Source organism: Mustela lutreola, chromosome 14, assembly GCF_030435805.1.
Source record: "Mustela lutreola isolate mMusLut2 chromosome 14, mMusLut2.pri, whole genome shotgun sequence".
Lineage (NCBI taxonomy): Eukaryota > Metazoa > Chordata > Mammalia > Carnivora > Mustelidae > Mustela > Mustela lutreola.
This window is the reverse complement of record NC_081303.1, coordinates 47730741-47749155: the sequence shown is the minus strand read 5'-3', so window position 1 is coordinate 47749155 and position 18415 is coordinate 47730741. Positions and strand designations below refer to the sequence as shown.

At 40.1% G+C, this 18415-nt stretch overlaps 1 protein-coding gene and 1 non-coding gene across 3 annotated transcripts in view; both read right to left on the bottom strand.

Annotated features, from left to right (window-relative positions):
- Positions 1–18415, bottom strand: part of IPO9 (importin 9) — a 56570-nt gene that overhangs the window by 5424 nt on the left and 32731 nt on the right. For both annotated transcript variants that reach the window (XM_059145429.1, XM_059145430.1), the window contains exons 14-16: positions 16100–16259; positions 2426–2652; positions 438–586 (exon numbers count right to left, since the gene is read on the bottom strand). In XM_059145429.1, the coding sequence (XP_059001412.1) occupies positions 438–586; positions 2426–2652; positions 16100–16259 (536 nt within the window). The remainder of the gene's footprint in view (positions 1–437; positions 587–2425; positions 2653–16099; positions 16260–18415) is intronic.
- On the bottom strand, positions 15801–15936 carry LOC131815413 (small nucleolar RNA SNORA42/SNORA80 family). The gene has a single exon (XR_009347723.1). It is a non-coding gene; the product is annotated as a small nucleolar RNA SNORA42/SNORA80 family (small nucleolar RNA).

Below are 18415 nucleotides of genomic sequence, written 5' to 3'. Positions count from 1 at the left end.
CAACATAGCAACCCAAAGAAAGCGCATTAACTTTCACCAAGTAAAGTTTCTGAAGGAAAGGAGTAATCAGCTAGTGGAGAGTGCTCTTAGCCTCCTCCCGCTAGCTCGCTGCTTGCTTAGATATGGGGGTGGATGGTATATGGCAGTGGAGTGGACAGACAGTCTGGTGACATACTCAGTGGCACTGTCTAATAACAGCACTGTTCAATTCACCAAGGGCAACTCAGGAACCAGAAGAGCCAGGTCGCCAAAGCCTCAAGAATCAGGACAGCCTCCCACTGTCCTGTGGGCAAAGTAGCCCAGGAAAATCACCCTACGAATCTCTAATGCCACCGGCTTCCCATCAGCTAGGTGGGATGTACAGGTGATATGGGAAGAGCCTGAGCCCGCTCTTTTTCTTAAATCTCCACCCACATCGGTGCCCTGTAAGCACTTACCGCACACAGCCCTGCAGGGATCTTGTCTGGTGGGGCCTGCATTATGCTCACAAGAGTGGGAATCAGCCTCATCTGCATTGGGCCCTGGCAGGCTTCAATCTGGGACAGCTCCTTGAAGATATCCTGGGCCAGCGAGGCGACGACAGGATCTGAAGTGGATAAGGCACACAGAATCCCCCCCACCCAATGGTCTGATTGTGCTTCTGGCTTAATGATGCCTGTTGCTTGGCCCTCATCTAAGTTAACAACTTCTGCTCTGCTTATACGTCATATACCTGGGACCTAGTGAGGCTGTATGAATACCCTGAAATAGGAGAGAAGCTAGCTCTCCAAGAGCCAGAGGATACATGGTTTCATTAAGTCAGAAATTGGCCTGGAATAGCTACTCCTAAAATGAAACCCAGCTCTTTTTCCGGGGCAAATCTTTAATGACTTTTATTCTTGTGAAACCTGGATTACAAAACCAAACACTTAAGGAAAAAAAAAAAATCCCCATTGATACTTTGTTAAGAAGACCATGAAACTTTCAAAGGTTGCCAAAACACTCATTGCCAGGCTCTCCTGTGTTGAAGAGGAATCATATACATCTCCCAGGGGTTAGTCATGAGAGAAAAAAGAACTTCCAAAGCATTTCCAAAGCAAAAGGCAAAACCCTCACAAGGCAGAGCCTTGTGAAGAAATGAAACTTTGGCTTGACCTACTTCACCTATTTAAGAAACATTTCTTCCTATATCGAGCAAGAAAAAATAGAAAGTATCACTGCACTATTGCTTTGAAAAAAACTGTGAACATTCTAGATGTGCATTAACAGAACCAGCAGATTATGCTATAGCCATTTTAGGGAATATCACGTGACGGCTGAGAAGAATGAGAGGTATCTAGGAGTGCAACATGGAAACCTCTTCAGGACACTTTTTTTTTTTTTTTTTTTTAAGAGTTTGTTTATTTATTTTGTCAGAGAAGAGCAGAAGCAGGGGGAGTGAAAGGCAGAGGGAGAAGCAAGCTCTCTGCTTAGCAAACTGCCCAATACTGCAGGACTCAATCCCAGAACCTGGGATTATGACCTGAGCCAAAGGCAGATGCTTAACTGACTGAGCCACCCAGGTGTCCCTTCAGGACACATTTTAAGTGAAAAAGCCAATCAAATAAAACGTTTAGTATGATATCATATTGTGTAACTCCTACCTCTATCTATAGGTAGATAAAAACAAATATCCTCAATATTTTTTTCTGGTAATGAAGCATTACACAAGTGAAGTGCTGTTACTAATGCACACTCACTACTGAAAAAGTCAAAATGTAGGAAAGTATTCAAGGGAAGAAAACACCTGGAGTTCCACAACCTAGAGAGACCTACCTTAACACTTTGATGTATTTTCTTCTGGTTCTTTTTCTATGTACATATCTATAAATTAATTCTTGTCTAAAACAAACCCAAAACTTGGGGTTATACTCTATGCAGTTTGGAAAACCTCCTATTCTCTTCTTAGAATGTGAGCACTTTCCCACGGCTTTAACCATTCCTTTCAAGTTTGATGTTTAGAGGCTGCACGGTATTTCACTTTACGGATATAATAAATGTAACTAATTTTTTTTATTACTTCTAAATTTTTGCTACTACAAAAGCCATGTGATGACCTCCATTGTTCATAACCATTTGCACAGGTCTTTCTTCAGTATCTCATTTTCTACATGATAGCTGTAGGCCCCTTCTTTTAGGGGATTTAGTTCTGAACTGTACCTCTTGCCTGCTAACCCTTTATTTGTCTTTTTCCCCAGTTCTGACTGCAGGTGAGAGTGACAGAACACCTACTCCACTTTTTGGTGTTCTTCTAGCTCCAGTACGGGATCACCTCTTTGCTGAGTGAAAGCCTTTCTTTGCTTACGATGCTTAAGACCACGAGACCCAGGGAAAAGTTTCACCTAAATTCACCAGGCACCACCTTTCCTTTGGTGTCCCTCATCCGCACACAGTCCCAGGGGCATACCGTTACTGTACTTCAGGAAAATGGCGATGGTGAAGGGGCAGATTTTGCTTTCCATGCTTGCTGTGAACTCTGGGTCTACTGTACAGACGATGCACAGGGTCTCCATCACCAGGTTGAGGACCTCTGAGCTGAACTGGGCTGCTAGGTGAATTAAGCCATCCAGGATACTGGGGAGGAAAGGCTGAAGCACGTGGGTACTCTCTGAGACTTTCAGTTGGTCACAATAACTACAGGGAGAGAAAGAGAGAGAGAGAAGAAAGCATTACTCACAAGTGGAACTTTTAACTCCTGTTTTTTCTAGTTGGTATCACAGATTACAGCATTTGTATGTGTAGCTTTATGAAGCTACTTGCAGAGTTAGTTTTCACACCTTTCTGGGGCATATTTTGTAAACATCAGCACCACCATCTCTAAGTGAATTTATTTCTGCTTTGATTTTTTGCTGTTTTAAACTTTCATCCCTCTCCCACTCTGTCATATCATTATATTCAAATTAGTAAGATGTTAATTAAATGCTTTATAATTCCTTGGATTACTGCTATAATCACATCCTTCTGATTTTGATAGATATTCCTGTTATTTTTCAAATAGTTAACAGGTTTTTTTTAAAAGATTTTAAAAATTTGTTTATTTGAGAGAGTGTGTGTGGGGGGAAGAGCAGAGGGACAAGGAGAAGCAGACTTCCTGCTGAGCACAGAGTCTAATGAAAGGCTCGATCCCATGACCTGAGCCAAAATCAAGAGTCTGATATCATTTTTATTTATTAAAAAAAATTTTTATTTATTTGATAGACAGAGATCACAAGTAGGCAGAGAGACAGGCAGACAGAGAGAGGGGGAAGCAGGCTCCCTGCTCAGCAGAGAGCCCGATTCGGGGCTCGATCCCAGGACCCTGGGATCATGACCTGAGCCGAAGGCAGAGGCTTTAACCCACTGAGCCACCCAGGTGCCCCAAGAGTCTGATGTCATTTTAAAACATTTTATTTTTTAAAAGATTTTACTTATTTATTTGACAGAGATCACAAGGAGGCAGAGAAGCAGGCAGAAAGAGAGAGGAAAGGAAGTAGGCTCCCTGCTGAGCAGACAGCCCGATGTGGGGCTCGATCCCGGGACCCTAAGATCATGACCTGAGCAGAAGGCAGAGGCTTTAACCCACTGAACCACCCAGGTGCCCCTGATGTCATTTAAAAAAAAAAGATTTTATTTATTTGACACACACAGAGAGAGAGAGAGAGATCACAAGTAGGCAGAGAGAGAAGCAGACTCCCCACTGAGCAGAGAGCCCCATGTGGGGCTCGATCCCAGGACCCTGAGACCATGACTGAGCTGAAGGCAGAGGCTGGACCCTCTGAGCCACCCAGGCGCCCCAAGAGTCTTAAATAAATCTTAAAAAAAAATCCCAAACAAAACACAAACAGGATTGGGGAAATACTCTGAATGGCTCAGTCGGTTGAGCATCTGACTCCCTGATTTTAGCTCAGCTAGTGATCTCAGGGGCATGAGATCGGGCCCTGCACTGGGCTCTGGGCTCTGTGCAAAATCACTCTGGATTCTCTATCCATCTGGCTCTCCCATTTGTGCTTTTTCTCTCCAATCAACCCATCAATCAATCAATAAATAAATCTTTGAGTAGGGGTGCCTCAGGGGCTCATTGGTTAAGCACATGCCTTCTGCTTAGGTCATGATCCCAGGGTCCTAGAATTAAGCCCCACTTCAATCTCTCTGCTTGGTGCAATGCCTCCTTCTCTCTTTCCTCTGCCTGCTTGTGCTCTGTCAGATAAATAAAATCTTTAAAAAAAAAAAAGAGAGAGAGAGAGAGATGCTCAACTAAGCCACCCAGGTCCCCCCTAATAGTTACAGGTTCTTTTTTGTATTGTTTTGTTTTAAAGATTTTATTTGTTTATTTGTTCGAGACAGAGAGCACAGGGAGGGGGAGTGGCAGGCAGAGGGAGAAGGAGGCTCCCTGGGGAGCAAGGAGTCTGATGCAGGACTCAATCCCAGGACTCTGGGATCATGATCTGAGCTGAAGGCAGATGCTTAACTGACTAAGTCACCCAAGCATCCCAATAGTTAGACAGTTTTTAACATCTTTTCTAGCATAACTGTTAATTAGTAAGAGAATATATAACTTTCATGTTGTACAAATTCTGTACTTTTTGGAGTATTTTGCATCCTAAAATGAGATCAATTTGAATAGCCATTCTATGCAATAATAAATTTGTGTAGTATCTGTGTAAAACAGAAAATTGTGTACTAAAATTTGTATACTACCTGTAGGGTTTAAAGTTTTCTATACATAGTTTTAACTTACCTCTTATTCAATATTTACTGAATGCTACCTACCATGTCCAGTGGAATATAATTATACTGTTTAAGTCTGTACTATTGTTTATCTTCAGAATGGCAATAAAAGTCAATAAAAACGCTGCTTCTCTATGTTAAAAGAATCTAGTACAGAAACAAGGCACTCTGCAGGTACTCAATAAATGGTTTTTCCTAATTTTTTTAAGTGGCTTATAACCATGTTACTTGTGTCTGATGCTGGGTTCAAAGGTCCATAATGAACAGTGAAACTGTGGGCTTTGATCTCTCAGATTTGTCCACAGACTTTTAAAAAAATACTTATTTACTTATTTGAGAGAGAAAGAGAGAGCGAGCGAGCAAGCGAGTGGAGGGAGGAACAGAGGGAGAGGAACAAGCAGATCCCACAACCCATGAGATCATGACCTGAGCAGAAATCATGAGTTGGACACTCAACCAAGTGAGCCACCCAGGAGCCCCGTAGTTTTTATTTTTTGGTGCATAACATCTTGGTTTTCAATTCTACCTTGCTCTGGATCTAACTTTTCCTTAAGAGCTAAACTGTCATCTGGCCTTGGCGAGCTCTCAATGCCTTAGACTAGGTTTTGCGCCCTTCTCTCTACTGGTACTCAACTCTGCTCTACCTACTTCCCTCTGCTTCTCCACTCTAAGGATTTACAGTTACTGTTCTTCTGATGAACCTGAAACTATACAGTCTGGTAGATCACAGAGATCGCATCATCTGCTTAGATCATATGGGATCTTGTATGCCACACTAAAGAAGGTGAGACTATTCTGGAAGCCAGTGTATCTCAAACCTTTTTTTTTTTTTTTTTTTTAAACAAATGATTCCTAATACCTTCTTTGCCCTCCCCCAAAGTCTTCAAGCAACACTGAAACCCCAGGAAGATGCCATAGATTTATACTGTGGCTTCATATGTCACCTGGCATACCAGGATACCTGTATCTCAGTTTGAAGAGCACAACTGGGACCATGAGAATTTCACTTACAGGAGCAGAAATATCAGGTGTCTGTTTTACTACTTTTTTAGTTTTTTTAATGAAGATTTTATTTATTTATCACAAGTAGGCAAAGAGACAGGCAGAGAGAGAGAAGGAAGCAGGCTCCCTGCTGATCAGAGAGCCCGATGCAGGGCTCGATCCCAGGACCCTGGGATCATGACCTGAGCAGAAGGCAGAGGCTTTAACCCACTGAGCCACCCAGGTGCCCCTCAGGTTTCTGTTTTAGAAAGAACAGTTATACAGCTAAAATACTACAGACTGCTGGAATAGAGGCTGGAGCAGAGACATCTATTAGGAAGTGACAGCAGCAATTTAGACACAAGAAGTCGAGAATACAAGCTAGGCTAGTAGTGGTAGGAGAGAAGAGATGAAAGGCGAAGGAACCAAGACCGGAAAGGGAGAGATCTGGGATCTCCACTTTTACTAAAACAGGGGATACAAAATCTCTTCAAGCGTAAGATCTAAAGGTACTAATTCCTTTAAAAAAAAAAAAAAAAAAAAAAAAAGTCCCGATTTCTTCTACTAAAACAGAGAATACAGGTAGGGCAGGCTTGGAGGGGGTCAACAGTAAGCTTAGTAGCAGAAGTGTTTCTCTTTAGATACTTAAAGATACATCCGCCCTGGTATTGATAAGTAGCAGATACATTAATTTAGAGCTCTGGAGAAAAGCTGGCATTAACTATGATTTGAGAAATGTGACACAAGTAGGAGCATCTGTTGACCAGTATCTTGTTTCAGAAATGATTTTGGGCAGTTTGCAATGATACATAATTATGACATGGAAGAATACATTAAAACCAGGGCAAAAGAAAAGCAAAGTGGTATGATGGCGATAAAAGTCTGCGAGTGACATCAGAAAGAACAGTTTCAGTAATGTGATAAGGACAGAAGCCAGATTGTAACTGGGTGGGAAACTGAATAGGGAAATGACCAACTGGAAAATCTTGGCTGTGAAGAAAAGAATAGCTAGGATCCCTTCATAGACAGTTTCTAACCTGGGATCCACAGATGTGGTCAAGGGATCCAGCCCTTGATACATTATATAACATTTTATAAACATGTATAATTGTCCATTTTCCTGGTGTGCAAAGCTTTTGTCACCTTTTCAGAAGTTTGCTTCATCTTTCAAGTAAATTAGTGCCCATGTAGTCAGAGACTTAACATTATTTTAAGTTCTCTTCACATTTTTTTCTGATTATAAAATGTAACTTTACAAACAAATCAACTTAAATTTTTTAACTTGATTTTTTTCAGCTTTATTGAGGTATAAGTACATATACCATTGTAAGATAATTAAAGTGTACACTGCGGTCATATGGTATTGATGTACACCTACACTGTTGAAGTTCCTCCTCATCTCATTTGTTAACGCAACCAACACATCATACATTTTTGTGTGTGTGAGAAAATTTAGGTTCTATTCTTTTAGAAAATTTCAGTTATACAACAGTGTTATCAAATATCATCAGTTTTGTATTAGATCCTCTGATCATCTCAGAGAGTATGTGTATCCTTTTATCAACCTCTCTCTACAGCCCCACCCTCTAACAGCCACTTTTTAAAAGATTTTATTTATTTGAGACAGAGAGACAGACAGAATGAGCATGAGTGGTTGGAGAAGCAGAGCGAGAGGGACATGCAGACTCTGCACTAAGCCCAGAGCCCGTAAAAGGGCTCGATCCCAAGACCCTGAGATTGTGACCCAAACTGAAATCAAGAGTCTGACACTTAACTGACTGAGCCACCCAGGTAACCCCACTGCTTTCTTTTTAAATGAGAATGACTTCTATTTTTAGTTCTAGATATAAATAATACCATGCAGTATTTGTCTGTGTGGCTTTTTTCACTTTGCATGATACCTTTACGATCCATTCCTGCTGCTGCCAATGGCAGGAGCTCCTTCCTTCTCACAGCTAAATAATACTCCAGTGCGCATGTACGCCACATCTCTATCCCTTCATCTGCTGACACACGCTTGGGTTGTTCCCATATGTTGGCTACTGTAAATAACAAGCAATGAACACGGGAGTGTGATCTCTTTTAGATCCTGTTTTCATGTCCTTTGGATATTTACCCCAAAGTGGGATTGTTAAAAGAAATGGTAATTCTACTTAAAATTTTTGAGGAACCCCCAAACTGCTTTTCATATACTGCTTTACCAATCAATATACATTCCTACCAACAGTGTACAAGGGTTCCCTTTTCTCCACATCCTTATCAACACTTGTTATTTTGGATAACAATACACTTGTTTTGGATGACAAGCCATTCTAACACGTGTGAGGTGTTATCTCATTGTGGTTTTGATTTGCATTTCTCTGATAATTAGAGATGTTAAGCACCTTTTTTCACTTAACTGTTGGCCACTTACAGGTCTTCTTTGGTAAAAAGTCTGTATTCAGTTCCTGTGCCATTTTTTTTTTTTTAAAGATTTTTATTTATTTATTTGACAGATCAGAAGTAGGCAGAGGCAGGCAGGCAGAGAGAGTGGGGGAAGCAGGCTCCCTGCCGAGCAGAGAGCCCAATGCGGGGCTTGATCCCAGGACCCTGAGATCATGACCTGAGCCGAAGGCAGAGGCTTTAACCCACTGAGCCACCCAGGTGCCCCCTGTGCCATTTTTTAACTTGATTGTTTCATTTGCTTTTGAGTTTTTAAAAAATATATTTAGAACATCAATCCCTTACTAATATGTTTTACAAATAGTTTCTCCCATTTTGATGGTTGCCTTTCATTTTGTAGATGGCTTCCTTGGCTATGTAAAAGCTTTTCAGCTTGATGTAGTTCCACTTATTTATTTTTTTGCTTTTGTTGCCTTTGTCCTTAGTGTCAAACTCAAAAAGCCACTGCCAAAACCAATACCACAGATCTTAACTTCTATGTTTTCTTCTAGAAGTTTCATGGTTTTAGGTCTTGTGTTCAAATTTTTAATCCATTCTGAGTTAACTTTGGTGTATGGTATAAGAATAAGGGTTCAGTTTCACTCTTTTGCATATGGCTCACCAGTTTTCCCAACACCATTCATTGAAGAGACTACATTTCCCCCACTATATACTTTTGGCTCCTTTGCTGTAAATTAATTGACATTTATGTGTGGGTTTATTTCCAGGCTCTGCATTCTGTTCCACTGATCTACGTATCTATTTTATGAAAATACCATATTGTTTTGATTACTACTATAGTTTTGTAATATAGTTTGAAATCAGGGAGTATGAAGCCTCCAGTTTTGTTTTTCTCAAGACTGTTTTGACCATTCAAGATCTTTTCTGATTCCATACAAATTTTAAGACTGTCTGCCACTGGAAGTTTTAATAGGAATTGCACTGAATCTATAGATTGTTTTCAGGAGTGAAAATTTTAATAACATTAATTCTTCTAATTCATGAGCATCTTATTTGTGTTTTCTTTTTTTTAAAGATTTTATTTATTTATTTGACAGAGAGAGATCACAAGTGGGCAGAGAGGCAGGCAGAGAGAGAGAGGAGGAAGCAGGCTCCCCGCTGAGCAGAGAGCCCGATGCGGGACTCGATCCCAGGACCCGGAGATCATGACCCGAGCTGAAGGCAGCGGCTTAACCCACTGAGCCACCCAGGCGCCCTTATTTGTGTTTTCTTTAATTTCTTTCCTCAGTATCTTATACGGTATACAGATATCAGTTATCAGTGTACAGATCTTTTTTTTAAATAAAATATTTCATTATTTCAGAGAGAGAGTGTATGCACGTAAACGCATGAATGGGGGGAGGGGCAGGGGATAAGCACGTTCCTTGTTTAGCCCCAGGACCTTGAGATCATGACCCAAGCTGAAGTAGGATGCTTAACTGACTGAGCCACCCAGGGACCTCTTCAGTTTACAGAGCTTCCACCTACTTGGTTAAATTTATTCTTGGTATTTTATTGTTCTTGATGCAATTATAAATAGTATTGTTTTAATAATTTTCTCAAAGTTCATTATTAGAACTACAACTGATTTTTGTGTATCTTGCATCCTGTAAATTTACTGAAATAGTTCTAGCAATGTTTCAGTGGAGTTTTTAAGGTTTTTCTATATATAATACCATGTCAACTGCAAAGAGACAAGTTTATGTCTTCCTTTCCAATCTGGAAACTTCCATTACTATGTGGAATAGGAATGGTAATAGTGGACATCCTTGTCTTATTCTTGGTCATTTTTTTTTAAAGATTTTATTTATTTATTTAACAGACAGAGATCACAAGGAGGCAGAGAGGCAGGCAGAGAGAGAGGAAGGGAAGCAGGCTCCCCGCTGAGCAGAGAGCCCAATGGGGTGCTCGATCCCAGGACCCTGGGATCATGACCTGAGCTGAAGGTAGAGGCGTTAACCCACCGAGCCACCCAGGTGCCCCTTATTCTTGGTCTTAAATGAAAAACGTGATGTTAGCTGTGGGTCTATCATAGTTGGTCTCTATTGTGTTAAGGTGTGTTCCCACTATACTCACTGTGTTTATCATCAATGGATACTGAATTTTGTCAAATGCTTTTACTGAATCTACTGATATAATCCTATCATTTTTATCTTTCATTTTATTAACTGGTATATCACACTGATTGGTTTACATATGCTGAACCATCCTTGTATTTCAGGGATAAATCCCACTTGATCACAGCTGTGATCCTTTAAATGTACAGTTGAATTTGGTTTTCTCCTATTATGTTGAGGCTTTCTGCATCTATATTCATCAGGGATATTAGCCTATAGTTTTCTTTTCTTGCACTGTCTTTGTCTGGTTTTGGTATTAGGTAAATGCTGGCTTTATAAAATGAGTTTGGCATTTAGTTTTTTGGGAAAGTCGGAGCAAGGTTTGTATTAGTTCTTTAAATGTTTGGTAGAATTTACAGTGAAATCATCTGGTCCTGGACTTTTCTTTTATGGGAAGTTTTTGATTACTGATCCAATATCCTTAACTTGTTAATGTCTGTTCAGATTATCTATTTTTCACAATTCAGTCTTGACAAGCTGTATATAGTTTCTAGGAATTTCTTCTAGGTTATCCAATTTGTTGGCATTCATAGTAGTCTCTTATGATCCTTTGCATTTTTGTGATATCAATTATAATGTCTCCTCTTTCATTTCTGGTTTTTAAAAAAGACTTATTTATTTATTTATTTAGAGAGAGAGGATGCACACATATGTGCAAGCAGGGCCTTGAGGGACAGAGGGAGGGGGACAGAGAGAATCCTCAAGCAGACTCCCCTGATGAGAGAAGAGCCCAACTTGGGTCTCAATCTCATGACCCTGAGATCATGACCTGAGCTAAAACCAAGAGTCAGGGGCTTAACTGACTGAGCCACCCGGGTGCTTCTCATTTCTGATTTTTTTTTTTTTAAGATTTTATTTATTTATTTGACAGAGATCACAAGCAGGCAGAGAGGCAGGTAGAGAAACAGGAAGGGAAGCAGGCTCCCCGCTGAGCAGAGAGCCTGATGGGGGGCTCGATCCCAGGACCCTGGGATCATGACCTGAGCTAAAGGCAGAGGCGTTAACCCACTGAGCCACCCAGGCACCCTGTCATTTCTGATTTTATATTTGAGCCTTCTCTCGTTTCTTTTTAGCCTAACTAGTTTGTCAGTTTTGTGTTTTCAAGACACAGAGCTCTTAAGGTTATTTGGTTTTTTCTATGGTTTTCCTGGTCTCTATTTATTTTTGCTCAATCTTCTTATTATTAACTTTGGGCTTAATTTATTGTTCTTTTTCTAGTTCCTGAGATGTAAAGTTAAGTTGTTTGAGATATTTTTTTTTCTTTTCTTAATGTAGAGACTTATCTCTACATATAAACTTCTCTCCTAAAACTGGTTTTGCTGAGCGGGGGTGGTGAGAAAAAAATAAAAATTAAAAATTAAAAAAATAAAATAAAACTGGTTTTGCTGCATCCCTTAAGTCTTGGTATGTTACGTTTCCATTTTTATTTCAAGATATCTTTTCTGTTTTTCTTTTGATTTCTTTTTCCATTGATTATTTAGGAGTTTGTTAATTTTAACATATTTGTGTATTTTCTAGTTCTCCTCCTGTAATTAATTTCTAGTGTTATTTCACTGTGTTTGGAAAAGATAGTTGGTATGATTTCAATCTTAAGTTTGCTAGGACTTGTTTTGTGACCTAACACATGACCTTTCCTGGAGGATGTTCTGTGCATGCTTGAGGTCTATACTTGTGCTGTTGGAAAAGACGTTCTTTTATGTGTATTAGGTCCATTTAGTCAAAAGTATAATTCAAGTTCAGTATATCCTTACTGATTTCTGTTTGGATAACCTATCCATTGTTGAAAGTGGGTTATTAAAGTCCCCTAGTATTACTGTATTATTGTCTATTTTTCCCTTCAGATGTCAGTATTTGCTTAATATACTTAGGTGTTTCAATGTCAAATGTATATATATTTACAAATGCTGTATCTTTTTGTTGAATTGACCCCTTTATCATTAAACAATGACTTTCTTTCTATCTCTTGTACAGCTTCTGAGCGAAAGTCTATTTTATATGATAAAAACATAGCTACCCTTATTCTGTTCTGGTTTCTACTTGCATGGAATAGCTCTTCCATCACTCAATTTGAGCATGTGTCCTGAAGTGAGGCTCCTAAAGGCAGCACATAAGTTGGGTCGTTTTTAAAAAATCCATTTGGCTACTCTTGACTTTTGATTAGAGATTTATTTTTTTAATAAAGATTTTATTTATTTATTTGAGAGAGAGAGCATAAGGGGGGGCAGAAGGAGAAAGAGAAGCAGACTCCCTACTGAGCAGGGAGCCCGATGCTGATGCCAGGCTCGATCCCAGGACCCTGAGATCATGACCTGAGCTGAAAGCAGATGCTTAACCAACTGAGCCACCTAGGTGTCCCTTGATTAGAGAGTTAAATCCACTTACAAGTATTTTTGAGAGGCACCTGGATGGTTTAGTCAGTTAAGCCTATGACTCTTTATCTCTGCTTAGGTTTTGATCTCAGGGTCATGAGTTCAAGCAGTGCACTGGGCTGGCTCCACACTAGGCATGGAGCCTACCTCCCCCTCCCAAAAAATTTTAAAGAAATTAACAAAAATTTTTTTTTGATCAGTAAGGACTTATTAATGCCACCTTACTGTTTTCTGGCTCTTCTGTAGTTCCCTTGTTCCTTTTTTCCTTTCTTGCTCTCTTTTTGAATTTATGATTTCCCATAGTGGAATGCTTTGATTCTGTTGTCTATTACAGATTTTTGCTCTGTGGTTACTGGGAGGCCTACATAAAACATTTACAGATGTAACAGCTTATTTCACACTGATAACTTTATACAAAAGCTCTACTCTTTATTCACTCTCTTATGTTTTTGATGTCACAATTTAACTTTTTGTATTGTATATTCATTAACAAATTATTTAGCTAATTATTTTCAATACTTTTGTCCCTTAACCTTTAGCGTTAAGTGGTTAACACACTGCCAGATAACAGTATTAGAGTATTCTGACTTTTATTACACACTTATCTTTACCTGTGTTGTATATTTCATATTAATTTCAGTTCAGTTTGAAGAATCCCTTTCAGCACCTCTTGTAAGGTAGGTCTAGTGGTGAAGAATTGCCTCAGCTTTGCTGGAGAGACTTTGTCTTGCCTTCATTCTTGAAGGACATCTTTGCTGCATACTCTTGGTTGACAGTTCTTTGTTTCAGCACTTCCTCCTGCCCTGCAAGGTTTCTGCTGCAAAGTCAGCTCATAAAAATGAGAGAAATATTTTTCTCTTGCTGCTTTAAAAACCATCTTATTTTAGACAGGGTTTTTTTTTTTTTTTTTTAAACTAATGGTAGTTTTATTATAATGGATGTTGGAGAAGATCACTTTGAATTGAAATTTTAGCTTCATGAACTTGGGATGTATAATCTCTCTTTAGATTTGGGATGTTCTCAGACATTTTCTTTTAACGAAGCTTTCTGCTCCCTTCTCCCTCTTTTCTCCTTCCGGAGCTCCAATAAATCACAGATGGTTTCTCCTACTGGTATCCTCAAGTTCACACAGGTTTTCTTCATTCCTTTTCATTCCTTATTCTTTGCCCTCCTTGAGTGGAAAATTTCAAAGGTCCTGTCTTCTAGTTCACAGGGTTTTTTTTTTTTTTTTAAAGATTTTATTTATTTACTTGACAGAGATCACAAGTAGGCAGAGAGGCAGGCAGAGAGAGAGAGAGAGAGAGAGAGAGAGAGAGAGAGAGGAGGAAGCAGGCTCTCCGCAGAGCAGATAGCCCAATGCGGGGCTCGATCCCAGGACCCTGGGATCATGACCTGAGCCGAAAGCAGACGCTTTAACCCACTGAGCGACCCAGGCGCCCCTCTAGTTCACAGGTTTTTTCTTCCTCTTGAGTTGTTCTGCTTTCGATGGTCTCTGTTGCTTTTTAAAATTTCATTCATTGTATTCTTCATCTCTAGGATTTCCGCTTGGTTCTTTTTCATGATTTCTATTTCTCTGTTGAACTTCTCATTTTTTTTTATATATTGTTTTTTTGATTTCACTGGTTTTTTGTGTTTTCTTATAGCTGAGCTCCTTAAAACAGCTATTTTGGATTCTTTATCAGGTATATCACACGTCTCTGTGTTTGGGGTCAGTTACTGGAAAATTACTTTTTCATTTCAAAAATTACATTTTTTCATTTCAAAAATTACACCTTTTTTGGTGTCACGTTTCCTTGATTTTTCATGTTCCTTGAAGTCTTTCTTGCACTGTTGTCTTCACATTTGAAGTAATGGTTGCTTCTCGCAGTCTTTAAAAGTGTCTAGTCTTGGGCTGCTTTGGCTCCAGGGCTGTGCTGGAATCTCTCTGCTGGACTCCTGGACTGCCGCAAACGCTCTCTCATCCTTATGTGATTGTCTAAATCTGTGTTTTCCAGGGGTCCCTGGACCACAGCTGAGATTGGGTAAAGCCAGTTCATGGACTACTTCAGGGTTTGCAGCTGGGACTGAGGTCTGTATTTCTAATCTCCAACACACTGCTAGGTAAGATTCTCCCAGGTACTTGATGTGTGATGCTGGTGATAGAATCCAAGCCAAATGGGGCTGGAGCCAACCCTTAAGGACATGGAGCTGTGTCTGGGGCTATAGCCAGGACTAGGGTTGATACATCAGCCACTGGGTGTGAGCCTGACTTCTCAAAATGGCTCTCCTTGTTCTTGGACAGCAGTGGGGTTTCAGACTCCTCTCTGGATCTCAAAGCTCCCACAAAGGCACTGTTGTCCATCAATAGATGCCAAGTTATTGTTGAGGGAGGGAGACAAGTGAGGGGCATCTTATTCAGCCATCCTGCATACATTATTTCTCCTTAATGCTTTCTAAAGACATACATAATAATCCCAGCATCTGCATCTCTGTTTCAAAAGGTAAGACGAGAGTACCAGTAGGTAGAAGATGAATTTTATATTTTTAGGATTTTAGGTAGTTTTTAGGATTCAACTGAGACTCTTAAGTTTGGACATTAAAATATTTCTTAAAACAACAATACTCCCTCTGATCTTGGTAGGAATATAAATAAATGACTAGTTGAGTCACTAGTATTATATTAGCTGTGAAAAGGGGAGATAAAACTGGGAAAAAACAAGCAGTGTTTCTAAGCCTTGTTATCCCAAATTTAGTCTCTAAAACAGAGAAATCAATCAACAAAATGACCTGAGGCTCTAATCCTGCTTCTATAATTCCTTTTCTTTCTTTTTTTTCCCCCAAGTTTTTATTTATTTATTTGACAGAGAGAGACACAGCAAGAGAGGGAACAGGGGGAGAGGGAGAAGCAGGCTTCTAGCTGAGCAGGGAGCCTGACGTGGGGCTCGATACCTGGACCCTGGGTCTATGACCCGAGCCGAAGGCAGACACTTAACAGAGACACCCAGGTGCCAGTGTTTCTGTAATTCTTCACTGTACCATCCTATGCAAGTTATTTATCTCTCAAGTCTTCACCTTTCTAAGAAAGGGAGTTGATCTAGATGTTTCCAGAGCTGGAGTGAACTTTCAAGGAATGAGGAACGAAAGGGAACAAGAGCTACTGGGACTCAAAGAAGCCAAGTTCTTTCTTTTTTTTCCTGTTTTCTCTTTTCACTGTGTGACCCACTTCAGTGCCTGCAGCCTACGGCACAGAGGCCAGGCAATGGTTCAGGGCCACAGTTTGCTCTGGCATGGGGCACTATGAGAGGCCCAGGGGGGACGAGCCTGCCATAAATCCAAACCCATGCGTAGAAGCCATGTTTTTGATATGTTTTTTTGATATGATTCATTTGCCATTTGGTAGGAGATTTTCATCAGAAATTTCCAAGCAACATAATCCACTGGCCAAATGCTGTTTGGGACTTCTACTCTGAGGAATTTTCTCTTATCACCCTAAGGTGGTGTACTCACCCCCAGATGGCTCTCACGGCAGAAATTCGAACTGATGGGGGTTGTGTCTCATGAAGACCACTAACTGTTGCCTGTAGAAACTGCTGGATCAATTCAGGGGACATAGCAACAGTGAACCGACTGGCAGCCCAAAGTGCCCGGCCCAAGAGAAAAGGAGACACTGGGAGGAAGAGAGAGCAATTAGGGGTTGGACAATGAAAGTCTCCGTTATTTGCCCTTCCTCCTTTTCCACCTCCATCCTCAACTTGTTACAGTAACTGGATACTACACAATATACACAACTCAAATAAGGAAAAAGGATGATCTTATCAGATAAAAGCAAATGTTCGACCTATGGTACAGAATGCATTTTCCCAGTTTTGCTTTTCACTATTTGTTGCAAAGCAGATCTTTGAATATTCTTAGGCTAAAAAGACTTACCTCCTTCATTCCCATCCCTACCTCTCATTATCCTTTACCGGCACCACTAGTTAGTCCTCTAAATGTCTCCATTGCCAGTTTTTCCTATTCCTGGATCACTACTGAAGCCAATATAAATTATAGCTATCACTGTTTTACTTAGTACCTGTCAATAAATTCATAGTCTACCAAGTAAAGACCATTTTAGCTAAGCATTATAGTCAAGACCCCCTATGATCAGTAGCTTTAGCATTATCGATGATTTCCTTTTATGGACTCTGAACTCAAGCACATACACGTCCCAGCAACTCGCATCTTACCTTGCCATTTCTGTGCCTTGTATATAAGCCAACACATTCACCTCTACTTGCATCATACAACTGATCTCTTAGGCTGAAGTAATCCTAACTATCTCTGTGCTAGTCTTTAGCTTTCTTATATATTCTTACATATTTTGTTGGTTATTCAGCGACCAGTGTGACGATGTCTACCCTCCCCCTACTATAAGCTGCTTGAAGACAGAGTCTGTACTTAATAAGCTTATCACGGGGCCTACCTTAGTCACTCGTAAACATGTAGTTGTTGAGAATTATTGAACAGAACATAACAACCTTTGCCAGTCAGATAATCACATACAAATTTCCATCATACAGAAGTACTCAAAGTATGGCCCAGAGACTCCTGGGAGTCCCAAAGTTGAAACTTTCATAGTGATACCCAGTTATGATCCATCTCTTTCATTCTCATTCTTTCTTAAGTATACAATGGAGTTTTGCAGAGGTGATCTGATGTGTGCACCATGGCTCTGACAGCTAATGAAATGTATGTTAGCATTTCCTATATTTTACAAACTTCTCAGATTTATTTATTTACTCATTTTAGAGTGGGGGAGGCAGAGGGAGAGGGAGAGAATCTTAAGCAGACTCCACACCCAGTGCAGAGCCCGATTTGGGGCTTAGTTTCATGACCGGAGATCATGACCTGAGCCAAAATCAAAAGATACTTAACCATCTGAGCCACCCAGGTGCCCCAAAACTTCTCAGTTTCAATTTCCAATATGCTAAATATTGACACATAAAATTCACAGAAAAACTCTTTAAATCACTAGTAATTTTTAAGTGTAAAGGGGCCTGACACCAGAAAGTTTGAGAATGGCTGATGCAGAAAAGCTTCGAGCTATTGGCAGGATAATAAATGCTATATATTAAACTTTGCCCCAGTCTCAATTATAAATATTCTTAAGTCTCCATGAATTTTTGAAGGTTCTTTACTAGGGTAAATTCTACAAAAAATATATTGATGGGCTTAAGAAATTTCAACACTTTCATTCAACACATAATTATGAAATGCCTATTACATGCAAGGCACTGTGGAATACAAGCATCATGATTTCTACCTTCAGAAACCTTGCAGTCTAGTATGAGAAAGAAAACATTCACCAGTATAAGTGCAGAGTGAAAAAGGATATTCCCAATGGGCCTGAGCTCTGGATGTTCAACCATTTTAATTTTGTGAGTCAGAGAATGGAAGTGACATTATGAGATAGTCTATAACAGATTACCTCTTTAAAGTCAGATTTTATTTATTTACTTGACAGAGAGAGAGATCACAAGTAGGCAGAGAGGAAGGCAGAGAGAGAGGGGGAAGCAGGCTCCCTGCCTAGCAGAGAGCCTGATGTGGGGCTCAATCCCAGGACCCCAAGATCATGACCTGAGCTGAAGGCAGAGGCTTAACCCACTGAGCCACCCAGGTGCCCCAGAGCAGAATGTTTTCAAATGGCTTCGGCTATTCAAAGGGCTAGTCTATGAGTGAGAGGCATGTGAATGGATTGGGAATGGAGCAAATAATGCCAAATGTCCTATGATTTATGTACTTGGAGAAAGCAAAGATGGCCTTTTGTAATGAGGGTGGGGGTGG